This window comes from Rattus norvegicus, chromosome 3 (assembly GCF_021556685.1).
Source record: "Rattus norvegicus strain SHRSP/BbbUtx chromosome 3, alternate assembly SHRSP_T2T, whole genome shotgun sequence".
NCBI classification, from domain to species: Eukaryota; Metazoa; Chordata; class Mammalia; order Rodentia; family Muridae; genus Rattus; species Rattus norvegicus.
The window spans coordinates 61,055,369-61,071,612 of NC_141536.1; the positions used below are offsets into that span (position 1 = coordinate 61,055,369).

A 16,244-nucleotide genomic window follows, 5' to 3' on the forward strand; every position below is an offset into this window, starting at 1 on the left:
GCTTTGACACTATGGAATCTAAGTTGCACAAATTCTTGACCATTTTCCAGACAGATAAGGTGAAACGATCAGTTGAAAGAATGAAGGAAATGCCACAGACCAGGGATGTAATAGTGGAGAGTGCGACTAGATTCAGGAATTAACTTTCCCACTCTGTGTCTAAATCAAGCCTTTCTATTTTGCAAACCACTTTAGACTCATTATTAAGAAAATCTGTCACTATAACCATTAAAATTAAAGAAGAAACTGGAAGTTTCCCTAAATCCTTGTTTTCTTTATACTTCATGTAGAGTACATTGATAAAAAAATAACATGATTGTGTGTGAAATTCTTTTATAATTTTTAAATTTTATTTTAGTGTGTGTATGTATGTATTTGTGTATGTGTGTGTGGTATATATATATGTGTTTATGTGTATTTATGTCTGTGTGATGTGTGTGTGTGTGTTTAGGAGTGTGTGTGTGTGGTGTATATATATGTGTGTTTACATGTATTTATGTGTGGGTGATGTGTGTGTGTGTGTTTAGGAGTGTGTGTGTGGTGTATATATGTGTGTTTATATGTATTTATGTGTGGGTGATGTGTGTGTATGTTTAGGAGTGTGTGTGTGTGTGTGTGTGTATGTGTGTGTGAGTGTGTGTTGTATGACTGTGTGTGTGTGTGTGTGTTGCTGAGGAAAAAAACTCAAGACCTGGAGCGTGCCAGGCAAGTGCCACTGAGCCACACTCCCAGCCCACTGTTACTCTTGTTTTGAATTAAAGTCCTCAGTGATTGAGAAACTGATTCTGACTATACTCTAACTAATGAACAGAAACATTAAGGCACCTTAGCAGTGTGGCTCTAGTCTGGGTCCTGTTAGTCTTGGTGAGTATATTTACCTTGTGCTCAGATCTGAAACTGTCTACCGTAATGCTAGTGAAATCAGACTTCTGTCAACACCACGTGAAGATGGTCAGATCTCTATCCTGGCTCAGTAAGAAAGCAAATATACCCCATTTCCCCCCAGCACTGTTTGCTACAGTCTGATACATGCTGATCAGGAAGCAGAGAAGCCATCGGAGACAGTAAAACATCACAAAGCTTTATGGAGAGAAAGCAGGGCAAGTAAAAAGACAAGGGCCCACGGAGAACGGGGAGCAGAAACTGCACAACATGGAAATTGTGAATTAAATGGAAGGAATGAAGGACAAATGGTTTATGTGACGTCCTTAGTAACTGTTACTGGTATTGTGAAGTTCTTAAAAATCTCACTCTACCTTCCAGTCTCAGGGTGGCGGTGCTGGACACTTGGCCCACAGCATTATTAGCAACGAAAGCGTAAGTTCCTTCGTCCTCAGGGAAGGCTTCAGCAATCTCCAACTGGTAAGTGTCTTCAAACTGTGTCATCCTGAAGAACCGAGATGGTTTGATTTTCTTGTCTCTGCAGTACCAAGACACCTTCAAATCTGCAGAAGAAAACATTTAAATCTTTTAAATGAGGGGTATCTTTCTATTTATCTATAAACACAATCTTGATTAGGCTACAGACCATTTTCCATTTTTTTTAGCTTAAGGATCTTATATTTTTCTTCTGCACACACCACACCTGCGCTATCTGTCTCTCATCTTCCAGAAAGGAATATGATTCTAGAAAGATCCAGCTTGTTCAATTGTTGAGCTAGGTGCAATGTTTCAAACCCTAAAGTGTTCATTTCACTCTTTAAAACCCAGCTGTTTGAGACAGAGTCCCACGTCTCCCACACTGCCCTTGAACTTGCTAGGTTGGTGACCTTGGCATCGGCTTTTCCTGCTCCTGCCTCTAAAGTCCTAATGTTGGAAATTTCACGCATGTGATACCAATCCTAGCCATGGGGTTTATTCTTTTCAGGCATTTGCATCAGTGGCTTGGGAAAGAATTTATTTGTGAAGCACTATGAAGGATCTGGAAATTGTGGCCAGGGTTCCAATTGATGGAATATCAGGCAAGCACCTACATCAGCTTGCAGAAGGTAAATAATCAAGAAACAAATCAACATCCCATCAAGCCTCAAGTGGACAGCCTTATATCTCTCCATTTTATGACCAATGAGCTGATGTCAAAAGACTTGAGCAAAAATAGTTATGTCGTAATTAGCTGTGCTCAAATGGACAGAGAAGAAAAAACCTCAGAGTTTAGGCATCTTCAACTCCTTTAACTATGTTTCCATTGTGCGATCTTCATGAAAAGAAAATATAGAAATCAAGGATGAAATAAAATATTACCACATGGCTGTACTTTACAAGAATATACACTTTTAGTCGATTGTGGTTAAGGTCAGAACTGAGCCATCTCAGACAGTTGGGACACCATTTCCTTACCGAGTACTATGCTAGTTAGTATCCCGATCATTCAGAATTTTGTTGCCACTGTCAATCTATGAATGTCACCCTCCTCCCAGTGATAGCCACTATTTATGAAGTACAAGATCTTCTTTCTAAGGATACAATCTTTGACATTCCCTAGGTTATACGGTAATTAGAAAATGGTATGTGATAATATCGTTTGCTAGCTTTTGACCCAGGCCACGTCATTTAATATCTCTGAATCATGTTCCTCATCTATCAGATAGGATGAATTCATGGACTAAACACTGCATACAGTGGTTGGCAGAGCTCAGTGACACAGCACGTGTGGAATGACTCACAAGCCACTGAGATAAGGGAGTTGTTAGAGAAAACAGATGCCAAAGGAGATCAGTGGTGTCTTCAGTAAAAGGCCAAGGGCATGTGATAGGCAAATGACACAATGAATTACACAGCCATTCCATGAACTATTCCTTGCATGTGTGTATACATGTGTTGTGTGTGTGTGCATGCATGTTCGAGTGTGTGTGTGTGTGTGTGTGTGTGTGTGTGTGTGAGAGAGAGAGAGAGAGAGAGAGAGAGAGAGAGAGAGAGAGAGAGAGAGAGGAACTGCTAACAACCAATGCAGTAAGTGGAGGGAAAAACGAAATTAAAACCTTTCTTGGCAGAGGCGGTCCATCTGGCTGGCCTGCCACAGTCTGCTGCTCATTGCCAGCTTATGGCTTCTGGGAGGCTCTCCGGTCTCCCACTCCTTCCCTCTCACCCTTGTATCTGGCTCCTTAACCATACCTTCCTCTTCCTGAATCCTTAGCTACTCTTTTCCTCCTGTCCCGGGTCTCCTTGATAAAGGCCTCATCAACACCATCCAAGCTTCTCTCCTGGCCAACATCCATCTGTACCTTTCTGCCCAACCCAGGATGATGTCTAAAGACGGGCTAGACTGTGGTGCTTAGAAGCTTATTACGCCTTGAGCTGCTCCTTGATTGCAAAGAAGATCAACTAAATAAAATCCAGGCACAAAACGGGGGCACTCTGCTGTCTGGCGTTGGCCTCTTGCCTACTCCTGCCATTGTGTTTCCACTAAACGCCAACTATCCACAGGTTTCATTCAAAGTTCTCTGTGACTTATAAAAGCTTCCTTCTCTGCCTGTCACACTGTGTGTACTCTAGTCCTACTACACTTTGTTCAGTGCACACACCTCTCCAGTTCTCTCTCTCTCTGACAGAGAACACTCGGTTTATGTGACAGTGTCTGTGACTATGTGTTCTAGTCACCCGTGTGTCTCTTCACCTCTTGGAAGGCAAAAGCTTCATCTGGCCACTCACATTCACGCTTTTCCAAATTTCCTTTTTTTACCAGAAGGGGGCACCAGAGACCTTCAGCAAATACCGTTTTCCCAAGGAGACAGTAGCCCCAGATTGTTTGCTCAAGCTTCAGAAAGTATTAAGGCTTCCTTCCTCCCTAGGACAAAGCCTTCCTCCCTTTGTCCCTAGGACAAAGGAACTTGAAAACTCAGAATCCTCTCCAATTTGTAGAAGGCATGATCCACTTCCTTAGGAAATACATGGTCAGGGTATGATGGGTAAATATTTTCAGTCTCAGTAATAAAACTTCATTAATTTGAATGTGTCTGGAAGGTAGTGCCATTTCATGAACTTAATTTATATCCTATTAAAAGCATGTCTGTATGAGGGGACAGTGTTTACATGTGCATAAATAGTACCACACATAAGGAGTTAATGAGTCACAAAGCTGCAAGGTCTTCTCTGATCAAGCGTCAATCGTGCCAAAGTGATTCTTCTTTATTGATTTTTAGAGTGTTACAGAAGATTCAGAACGCGTTGCTGTAACATTTAAGATAAAACTATAGTATGGTTTGTAAATGCATAATTGTTATATGCAGTGTTATAATTATTGCTGTCTAGTGACATGCATCTCTCTGTGTATATAAATTTTTTCTCTAAGATCCAATTCGTAAATACATTTAATAGTTAGCATATATTTCATTCTTGAGTGAAATGACTGTATCAGAAGAACATTATCAAGCTGCTGTCCTGCACTCATATTCAGCAGGTCTCAAAAACTGTGCTTCTAAGACACAAAGACCACAGAATTGGCCCTCAGTTTCCATCCAGTGCTAGCCTCTAAGGCTCTAATAGATGAGGACATTAGCACCGGTCACTTGGGAACCATGCCTACAGGTGCTTTACATACATCATACTTTAATTATACTCATATACTGAAGCAGGTCTATTAGGTTCTTAAATTAGCATCTCCATCCCAGAGGAAGACGCCATTAGGTCAGAAGATCTATGGAAATACTAACTTCTTTAGGAAAATAGCTCTTAGCAAGGCAGAAATTGAGTTATCAACTAATGGAAGCAGCATAATAAACAAAACAGTAACTGCCACGCTTTGAGAATCCCCCTGTAGTGTTGCTACACACATAGACACACACACACACACACACACACACACACACACACACACACATACACACCAAGAAAAATGAGGAAGTATTTTTTTTCATCCGGGGGTAAATCAATCATTCATTCCATTGATTTATCATGTGAGCATCTGAGTCAGACCATAATCATATTTACACTGTTTTGTTGGTTTTTTTAATTGTTTTTTCAAAGTCAAGAGAGGGGAATTGCTGCTGGTATCTGAGATGCATGCCCACAATTAAAACCGAAAGCAGACAACTGCGATTGAATGGTAGTTATATGCCAAGCATTGTGTTAAATGCAGCCTTGACTCTTTCTTAACTCAGCCTTGTTGATGATCTGAAGTGCTTGATGTTATTTATTTTACAGCCATTCGTTTCATACTTCGCCATTTTATTTACTCTACTATGGACAAAGTATTCTTCTTGGGCAAGGATTCCCACGCTTTTTAGACCTTCTTCCCTATTAGAAGGCGCAACTCTTATTTTCAAACACCAGGTTCTAGACACTAAAGGCCAATCCCTGCCTTTGTGAGATACACATTCTGAGATTTAATAGTATTCTCATTAGGTTCATAAGAGACAGAGGACTGAAGAATTCATATGAATTCACAATTCCAATCTCTCCTTTGTATTTAAAGCTTAAACTTTTGTCCACAACTGGGAAATACCTTCCACATGCCTTGTCCATAGACATAATACCTCACATATAAGTGATTTCTCTTGAAATCTATAAAATGGTTACTTCAATTAAATTCATAACAATTGAAGCTTTGCCATGGTTTCCCAATTAAGAGATTAAAAATGTAGCCACAACCATGAGGAAAATAGATGTTTTAAAGATACTTGTGGGGAAAAAAAATCTTCAAAGGTTTTCAGAAAGAATAATTGCACCATCTTAACCATTTTCAAAGGTACAAACAAGTAGTATATATAATACAAGCCAAAATATGTGTGTGTGTGTGTGTGTGTGTGTATAATGAAGATATAATTCTTAATTAAGTCATTTCATATATCTGCTGTTAGATTTCCATTCAGGTTCAAAAACATCATTTGTGAGGGATGTTTACAAGGTGGGAAAGATTAAGAACACTATGCTTTACGCGTCCTCTGTAAACTCCAGTAAGGGTACATTTTTATGAAGTGCCTACCTGTCCCTGAAACTTGGCACTGGAAACGCGCTGGGCGCCCCTCAGAAGTGACCGCGTCCTGAAGTGGCGTGACAATGGCAGGCGGGTAAACTGGCATTTCCTGATCCGGAGAGACAACTTCTGGAACTAAAGAAAGAGACCTTAGAACTTGTCAAGGTTAAGTCTCCACATAGCCCTCTTGGCTGGACATCCCAAGAGAGTGCTTTCAGAGTTGGGGACAGTCTATTGTTACTACCCTGGGAGAGCTTCTGGCTGGCTCCTAAGGGCCTCTTTGTAAGCTGGGAAGCCCCAGGGCCTTCCTACCTTCCACAGAAAGAGAAGCTGATGTTGTGGCTACTCCATAGTCGTTCTTGGCTTCACAAGTATAGACAGCTGCATCCTCTGGGAAGGCCTCAATGAGCAAAAGCGTGTACTCCTGCCCATCGTGGAGAAATTTGCACTTGAAGCCCGTGGAAAGCAGCTGCTCTTCCTTGTACCAGGAAATCTTGGGCTGTGGTCTGCCTGCTATCACAGCGCAGAAGCGAGCTGGCTTGCCAGACTGTACGGTGACAGGCTGAAGTTCCTGCAGGACTTGGGGAGGCTCTGGAGCTAAAAGACAATGGCGGAAAGCAGCCCATGAAGGAGGAAGTAGGCAGTGTGCATCTCTACACTCCTTTGTTTCAGGATATCAGAATATTCTTTGCACTAAGAGGAATATTTTTTTTCTTTCAAGGAAAGGAAATAACTTCATGAAGAATTTTTTAAAAGAAAATGTTCACAGAGGGGTGCTGAGAGTGCCAGGTACCTATGTATAGCATTGTCATTCTGGTGTGATGTTGGGGTACACTAATAGACAATTAAACATCTAGAACAATCCTCATATCCTGCTTATTTTTAAAAGTCATTTGAGCAAATTCCACAGTGAAGGGGCTTATCGAATCCAGGTTTGTTCATTCTATAAGTGAGTATTATGGATTAAGCCACAGTTGCTGTTACGTACAGAGGCCAATGGGATATATCCTGTAAGCATGGACTGGTTGGATATTATTCTACATCAGTAGAGTGCAATTAAAAATTTAACAAAATTCAGCTTTATGATTATGCTCATCAGCGTATAGTCTCGGTGTTGGATGAGGAGACCGCAGACAGAAGAAAATAAAGGCCAGCCTCTTACATTTCTTCACTCCTCTATGCTTCCACAACTCTACTACCTCTGCAGAGGAGACAAAGCGATGCCATGGCAACTGCATCTCCCAGGGACACAGGAGAGCACGGTCAAGGGACCGACCATCTTTATGAGTGTTAAGACCAACTCCCAACTCCCCTCCATCTGACTCAAGGTGAGTTTTGTTTCAAGACAGCCAGGGGTGTGGCCAGGAGACCGGTTCTGTTCCTTTCTCTGTCTCTAGGTTAGGTTCAGGTCCTGACAAGCTTTAAATTCAGAGCTAGGGTTTCTGATGAGGAAAGAGGTTTACTGAGACCCTCCCGAGGACTGTTAGGAAGCTCCTGGTAAGAGATGAACAATTCCACCTCCAAAACCAAGCACTGATCTTAGAGCCTGGGGCAGAGAGAGCCTGTGGCTCTCTAAGCACTCCATGGTCTCCAAGGAGATCTTTGGATTTTCCCAAGCTTTAAAATGAAGACTGAAAATGCCCTCACTGCTTGTATAGAAGTGTTATTCACACCTCAACCATTAGGACAGAAAGCTGCAACTTAATGCAGTATATGAAAAGGCATCTGGAGTATATTACAATTGACACGCAGTGGATGTTCAGTAGTGTCAATCAAACAAATGGCGTTCTGGCCAGCAGGTGCCTCCTGGAAATGACATCCCAGTAACCCTTTCAGCAGCTGCTCTCTTTCCCCACAGGGCCAGTATGAACACAGATGCAGTTATATCCAGATGAGTGCCGTGGGTTTGTTAGAAAACTCTCAGGCACCACTACTGTAGTAACGGCATGGGTTGAAGTCTAACTGCGTACCATTGACATAGAGAGTCACGGAGCTCCTGTTTCTGCCGGCCACAAAGGTGTATTCGCCTGCGTCACTGTGCCTCGCTTCAGATATAAACATCCGGTGAATTCTTCTCTCCACCACATATTGGTGTCGTTCTTCAACTTGGAAATTGATTTCGATGCCGTCTTTGTACCAGTGGGCATCAACGTCATCTTCATTGACTTCGAACTCCACAACAGCACGCTGCTTCTCAATGACCTGTTGAGGAAACAATAGAGAAAACAGAGTGGATCCGATTTCAGTTCTGTTAATCCATTTCTAAAGCTCTTCACTTACAGGGCATTAAAAATCAGTACGTCGTGGCCCAACAAGTTGGCTGACTACAGCACATTTTAATGTTTCCTTCATATTTTGGACAAATAGCACTCAAATCTCTCATGTAGGGAATCAAGCTTATACCTGCGCTAATGAGGGAGGCTGCCCAAGTGACAATCGTTTCATCTTTAATTGTTTATGGTTTGATAAGTAATAACTGAATTGATGGCATTTTACACCTGGGGGCTTTTGATTATTAGAGGTCTTTAAAGCTACTCTTCAGTCTGATTTCACACTAAATGAACTATAACTTTATGGACTACAGTTTAAAAGCAAGAAAACTAAGGTTCAGAGCTAGAATATAAGGGGAAAGAGACTCAGCTGGATTGTATGAGTTTTCACTGCAAATGTTTTTAATACAACACAGGTTCTCTAAAGCATAGTGGGTTTTTTGTTTGTTTGTTTGTTTGTTTGTTTTTCTGGAAGAGAAAAATGATGGAGCTAAACTCAAAATTAATTTCTTGGAACATACTTCTTTCTCCATTATGTCATCTGGAAAGATCAGCACCCACAGGATAAGCACAATAAGCACACTGGATGGTGGGGTGTTTGCATGAGAATGACCTCTATGGGCCTATGGGCTCTTATGTTCAAATGTGTGGTCACCAGTTAGTGGAACTGTTTGGGAAGGACTGGGAGGTGTGGCCTTGCTGAAGTAGGTGTGTAACTGGGCCTGGACTTTGAGGTTCCAACCACCAATGCCAGGCTGAGTCTTTTCTCCCTGCCTACTGCCTATAGATCATGCTGGAAAACTTCTTCTTCAGCAGTACCTGGAAGTTCATGTCTGCTTCCTACCAGGATGATCATAATTAATTCTCTGCAATTGTAAGCAATACATTATTGCTTTCTTTATATGAGTTGCCTTGGTCTCAATGTCTCTTCATTGAGTAATAGAACAATGACTGAGACAGATGGCAAAAGTGTTTGCTCAGCATTCTTGCTAGGAATTGTTGTTCACACTGGGACGACTCTTAGGCCCACAGCAAGCATGCACAGACACGCAAACCCTACATACCTCTTCACAGGAAAAAACCTGAGAATATGCTATCTCCTAGATGTTCTTCTTATTGATAGCTAATGTGTGAGTGTCACAATTTAAATTTTAGTTTGTGGGGTTGGGGATTTAGCTCAGTGGTAGAACGCTTGCCTAGGAAGCGCAAGGCCCTGGGTTCGGTCCCCAGCTCCGGGGGAAAAAAAAAAAAAGTGCACACAATGACCTAGCCCGTAATGGTCAGCACAGGAGAGGTGAACTTTAGGGGGTTGGGGATTTAGCTCAGTGGTAGAACGCTTGCCTAGGAAGCGCAAGGCCCTGGGTTCGGTCCCCAGCTCAAAAAAAAAAAAAATCGGCTAGTTTGTGCCTGATTGAAGCTTCACAGTAAATAGTCACTTCTTCTATGGCAAAGTTTATACAGCTGTTTTAAAAGTCTATATTTTATTTTACCTTATGTGTTTGGGTGTTTTGCCTGAATGTATGCCTGTGTACCATTTGCATGCCTAATGCCAGAGGAGGCCAGAAGTGGGCGTCAGAGTCCCTGGGACTGGAGTTAGAGACTCTATATATTGCCATGTGGGTGCTTGGAATCAAATCCAGGTCCTCTGGGGAGGCATGAGGGCTCTTAATGCCTTAGCCATCTCTGCAACCCATCTACAGCTGTTTCCTCTGCATCTCTCTTAATGGAAGAAATCAGCTGGATAATGGATACTTGTTGACTGACAAGAGGCTGAGTCAACTGATGGCAGCATAAGAATCTAAGCCACGGGGACAAGATTTCAGTCTTTAAAATACCATGATTAGAAAAGTGAAAAGTAAAACAGAAAGCATAAGAGCGGAGAAAGAATGGTTTGCCAAAAAACCCAGTATGTAGACAATACCTGGACTTCCTTTTTAATGCTCCGGATGCGGACATCCCTGCCTTCTACAAAGAGGTTAGCAGTTGACATGTTGCCTCCCGCCACCACTGTGTATTTTCCAGCGTCAGACATGCGTGCCGATGGAATCAGAAGGCGGTGGACATATTTCTCCTTCTGAATCTTTATTCTGTGGAGGGAAGGAAGTGGGAGCTTAGCCCATAGGATTCAAAAGGAAGTTGGAATAGTTGGGGATGCGGGGACGCCAAGTGACTTACCTGTCCACTATCTGAAGCTCTTGGCCATCTTTCATCCACTGGACAGTGATGTCAGGCTCGGAAACTTCACATTCAAACATGGCTCGTTTCTTCTCTAGAACCTTAATGTCCTTAATGTGTTTCCTAAATTCTATATGACGAGCTGGAAAACAGAACATAGAAAATTACCAATTGACATCTTTATTGATATATAAGTCACATGCTATTTGATTTATCCTTTTGCAGGGGTGTCTGATCCACAGACATGGGGCTGAATCCACCCCCAGGATAGCTCTGAATGTAGCCCAACTCGAAATCTATAAGCGTATTTAAAACATTTTGAGAATGGTTTAGAACTTAGTTTGTAAATTTTTCTCATTGTTCTTAAACATGAACAAGACACCATCTTGTTACAGTGCCATGCAAAATAAACATGTACATGTCTTCATGTGGTTAATACATGTGATGTACCGTGGACACCTAGGCCAAGCCAGTGTAGCCCAGAGAAGCCAAAAGGTTAAACAGTTCTGATTTAATGTTTAATTTAATGGCTTTCATGGTATATATTATATAAGCATCACCATAATTTTAAAACCATTTAATTTTTCCCAGAAAATATCAGACAGTTCTTAGGCATCATATGCAAGACCACTTCCCATGACCTCTTGCTAGACAGAAGCTAATGATCTATGTCTCGATAGAGTTGTGTATCAGGGCCACTTCATATAAATGGACTCATACAGCATGTGTTGCTCTGTGGCTGGCCTCTATCATTTCTCATATGTGCTGGTAATTCCTTTTAATTTCCAATTACCACCCAAATTGGATGGACATACCTCACTTTATTTATCCATTCATTAATCGAAAGATTAATACTTCACGTGGTATATTCGACTTCATACCCCCTACGGCTACATCTAGGAATTCATACCTTCCACATAAAGGGTGGCCGTCGATGTGGCTTTCCCAGCCACAAAAGTGTAATCCGCAGCATCTCCGAAGTGGACATTCCTGATGTTCAGAGAGTGTGTCAGCTTCTTGGTTCTCATCTGGCACCTGTCAGTCGACTTGATCTCCACACCATTCTTTAACCATTTGTAAGAGATGCCTTCATAGTTAACTGTCACCTCGAAAGTTATGGTGTCCTTTTCTTCAGCATTGATGTCTTTCAGCATGGATGTAATCATGATCGCTGCAGAGGAGAATAAAAATGAGACACCTGGATATGCGGCGTAACGACATGGTGGGTTGTGACGGGTGCAGAATGCGAGTTTCTAATGCTTTTGGTCTATGTGCTGATGTGATTATAATTTAGAGATGGGAGCTTCGACACCGTCCATGTATGAGTGGAGACCAGCTGGGAGAGTGACAGGGACACAAAGTGATAGACCCAGATCATTTTCTAGGAAGACTTCTGATGATATTGCAATTAGAAACTTTTATGCAGATGAAGAGGCTAGCAGAGACTCGTTGTGAGCACACAGAAGATGTCTTATCAAGAATGCTTTAATAGATTCAATGACTGTGGGAAAAGTGTAGGATTCATAAGAGTAAGTCTGCTAAATATTTACATATGTGTATGTGCACATATACATCACATATCCACACACACACACACACGCACACACCTATATATTTACTTACGGGTCACTGTCAGGGTAGCACTGACTTGGTCATTGCCACAAACGAATGTGTATTCTGCTGAGTCCTCAGTGCTGGTGTTCATGATGATCAGCTGGTGGAGTTTCCCCTGCACCACTATCTTGAACTTTTCGCTCATCTCGATCTCCACACCGTTCTTCAGCCACATGGAAGGGACATTGAAGTGGGACACCTCACACTCGAAAGAGGCTGCTTTGGTTTCAGGAACCTCAATATTTCTCATAGTCTTCGTGATATGCAGTGCTTAGGGGGAAATCAGAAAGTGACTTGGTTAATTACTTTTAGACACCGATGAAGGAAAACGGAGTCGCAAATGCGTAAGACTCCCTGGGGAGATGCCACGGAGGCTGCCAAACACTTACTCTCCACAAACAGCTTAGCTTTGCACTCCAGCTGCCCCACCACGGCTGTGTACTCCCCAGCATCCGAGGGGGAGATGTTCTGGAGCATCAGCTTGTGAACCTTTCTCTCGGAAACCAGTCTGTGCTTGTCGCTAGGCTTAATCTCCACATTCTTGTGGAACCATTTTACTGGAACCGTGTCATGGGAAACACTGACTTCGAAGGCAACGGTGGCGTTCTCCAAGGCAGTCACATCCTTTGGTTTTTTAATAATCTTGACAGCTAATGGAGAAAGTTGGAGACATTCAGGGTTGCAGCTAGCACAGCGGTAACCACAGGTTGTCTACCTATACAAGTTTGAGTCAACTTACTCTCAACGTGCAGTCTGGCGCTGGCTCCTAGCCTTCCCAGTTTGAAGCCATACACAGATTCATCTGCCATGGCACAGTTTTTAATCTTCAGAGAATAAAGTGTCCCTTTGACCGAGATCTCATACTTGTCATTGGAATCTAAGACAACTCCATTTTTGATCCACTGGACCCCTTTGACATCTGGGTGTGTGAGTTCAACAGAGAAGATGGCGTCCTGTGTCTCTGTCACTGTGAGGTTCCTCAGAGTCTTCTTAATTTTGACAGCTGCAGCAGAATTAAGAGTTGGTTTAGATAATGTCAGTGATGACCAGCAAGCCAAAGAAGTTCCGAACCTGGTCACTTCCAAGCTGGTTAGCTTGGAAAAGAATGGTTAGCCAGAATTTTATATTTCTGCAGTCCCTCATTTTGAAAGACACTTGGCAATCACTTAAAATCTGAGCTCCAGTTGGAAGTGTACATTATGCAATGATTTGTCTGTACTTTAGTGATATGAAGTTTGCCTATAATACACTAACAGCTTACTAAAATGATTGGAGATGGGTAAAAATGGAATGTGGTATCAGAGTGTCTGAGGCAGCTATTTCAAAGGCCTCAAGCAATGATTTTATCAAAAACAAACAAAAACATATCTGATGAAAAATTTGAACATTCTCATAAAGGGTTTATAAGGAAAAGTTGATAAAGTGATGATGTTTTTAACTGAAGATGTATGTGGCTTTAAATGCTCACCAACTTGACTTTCTCAGTGGTAGCAGTTAGGGCAGTAGCAGGATTTGGGAAGGGTGAGGCTGTCCTTATGTCACTCACCTTCAACTTTCAGCTTGGCAGACGTTTTGGAGGTTGCAACCTTGTAGGTGTATTCTCCAATGTCATCTAACTTGGCGGCAGCGATGACAAGCCTCCTTTTGTGGCCATCGGATTCACTTCTGAAGTTGTTACTCAGAGTCAAGTGTTTTCCGTCTTTCAGCCATTCTCCCTCAGACTCAGGGTTGGCCACTTCACATTCAAACACAGCTTCCTGGGATTCAGCCACAGTCTGGTCTGTGAGTGGTTTGGAGATGGCCCCTCCTTCAGAGCAAGCAGAGGACACAGGTGAGTCCTTTAGCATATTCACAGACTGAAGAAATCATCGCGTAACCTCACATCAAATGTCAAATTGTAAAACATGATTTTAAACATGAATTTTTACCTATATTTAGAAAGTACCAAGAAATTCCTTATTTTAAGTATGCATGACAGAAAATAGAAAACAGAAAATACAGTGTGCAAAGGGGCAAAAAGGTTTACTACCAAATTCTGAAATCTGTTACACATAACATGCCATACAGACAACTTTCAACTCAATTTCTTGTGTTTGAAAGCATACTCTTTGGTCCTTTAGGAATTATATCCTTAGTATATTCTCCTTAGAATTTGAGAAAATTTTGCTGAACAAAATGTCAAAGCGTGTTTACTATTTGCTTATTTGAGGCACTGCCTTACTCTGTAACATGGTGTGACTCTAAACTCATGGAAATCCTTCTGCCTGAGCCTTTCGAGTCCTTGGAATTATAAGCACAAACCTATAATGATGTCCAGCATTTGTTAGTGTTCTGAAAAGAAGCATTAAACATGTTTCTTATATATCCAGATCCTTGGTTTGAAAGTACAGTTTCTTCTCCAGTGTTTTCTACTGGAGCCTCTCCCCAACAGCATGGGGAGAGGTTGCTGCTTTAATTACTTAGTTGCTTAGGCATCTGTTTCCTCTAAACTCTGAATTCTTCAAGAAAAGACACAAATCCACTTCCTTCTTATAATATCTTGCCTGTGGTAGGTACTTTTAAAATGCCAAGTAAAATCACATAGGGTTTTAAAGCCTGTAGTTTTACACACTTAAGAAGATATGTAACATACCTTATAAAAGTAAAGGACCTGAGATTTTATTTGATAGTCTTTATTTGATGGTCTTTTATGGCCAATTCTTTAAGGAAATACTAGGTCATAAAGTATAGACCATGAGACTTTCACGCCAACTAAAACACACTTTTACCATATGAACTGCTTACATACAAGATTGGTTGAATCTGTGAATCTGATTCCTCAACACTCAAATGTAATGAACAAAAAAATGTTAGTGATGATTTCTACTTCTGTGTTGACAAGTGGACTAATTATGAATCTTCATTGGAAAGCTAATAATTTCTGCCAAATAGGAAAGGCTGAGCATCCCCTTCATGTCATAAGAGATACACGGATCAAGTTGTTTTATAATAGAAAATATTCATTGGGTTCACAAAAATGAAGTAAGAGAAAAACATTTTAAGGAGCAAGAATACTTAAAAAAGAAACAAATCTTTATTGAAGCAAAGTTAAAATGAAACTCAGTTTAGCAAACATTTACTGATCCTCTATCTTGAGGGGTACACAGAGAAGAGTAAGAAGACATTAATTCTACATGCAAGCGCTATATGCTCTTGTGTGGGAAAGGAAATAGGGAATAAGACAAGTGCTTAATAAGGACATTGAAAGAGATGATGACAAAAGAATCCTGGGGTTGGATAAGGAAGTGGAGAGATTAAAGAAATTCTCATGGAGGTGGCACCTGACACTGACTTACAGATGGCATCGGAGTTGAGTGAACACTCACAGATTAGGCTGGTGGAGATGGAGGTGAGGACACTATGAGCCTTTAGATCAGTGTGATAAGAGGCATGGCAGTGGGAGATAGATGGGGATTTGTGGGAAAATGGGAAACAAGGACTTCATAAATGTAATAGTTGCTTAGTTCCCCGAAGAACTTAGGTTGAATGATCGATGTACAAACCTGCCACGGTAAGTTTTCCAGATGTTGTATTTTCTCCAGCATAAAATGCATACTCTCCTTCGTCATCCTTCATCATATTCAGGACTGTCAGTTTGTATATTTTCCCATGAGCTTCAATTTTATATTTAGAACTGGGCTTAATTTCCTGGCCCTTAAAATTCCATACAACATCAATTCCTGAGTGGGACAGCTCAACCTCAAAGACCACATTTTGAGTTTCTGTGCACGTCAGGTCACGGAGACCTCTGATGATTTTAATTTCTAGGGGGAAAAGAAAACATTCGGTAGTCATTATTACGGCAAGACTGTAAAATGCTTAAAGGAATGACAAGTTGCAGAGAACCATCCTTACTCTCTACAGAGAGATTACAGCTGGTTTCAACCCTGCCAACCATCAGTTTGTAAGGCCCTTCATCAGAAGCATGAGTTCGGTTAATCACAAGTCGCTGTTTGGTGCCTTTGACAATGGACTGTACACGATCATCAGGCTTGATTTGTTCGTCGTTTAGGTACCATTTAACAGACGTTACATCTGGAACCGAGACCTTGCATTCAAGTACAGCCTTGGTACCTTCAATCACATTGACATCTTTGAGAGGTGTTATCACGTCAACACCTGCAAAAGAAGAGACACAGAAAGAATTCTATGAATGTGAAATTTGTTTAAAATGTCTGCACATTCAAGTTCTGTGGCTCAATACCGATGGGAACATAAAACTAGATCTGGGGTTA

The 16,244-nt window shown here is 41.4% G+C and overlaps 1 protein-coding gene across 2 annotated transcripts in view; it reads right to left on the bottom strand.

Moving 5' to 3' along the window:
• The window catches only part of Ttn (titin), a 272,327-nt gene that overhangs the window by 221,340 nt on the left and 34,743 nt on the right, over window positions 1–16,244 (bottom strand). For both annotated transcript variants that reach the window (NM_032068.1, XM_087654755.1), the window contains 13 exon segments: window positions 1,257–1,445; window positions 5,921–6,046; window positions 6,224–6,508; window positions 7,882–8,113; window positions 10,103–10,268; window positions 10,357–10,498; window positions 11,267–11,527; window positions 11,980–12,240; window positions 12,360–12,620; window positions 12,710–12,973; window positions 13,517–13,777; window positions 15,513–15,773; window positions 15,865–16,128. In NM_032068.1, coding sequence (NP_114457.1) covers window positions 1,257–1,445; window positions 5,921–6,046; window positions 6,224–6,508; window positions 7,882–8,113; window positions 10,103–10,268; window positions 10,357–10,498; window positions 11,267–11,527; window positions 11,980–12,240; window positions 12,360–12,620; window positions 12,710–12,973; window positions 13,517–13,777; window positions 15,513–15,773; window positions 15,865–16,128 — 2,973 coding nt within the window.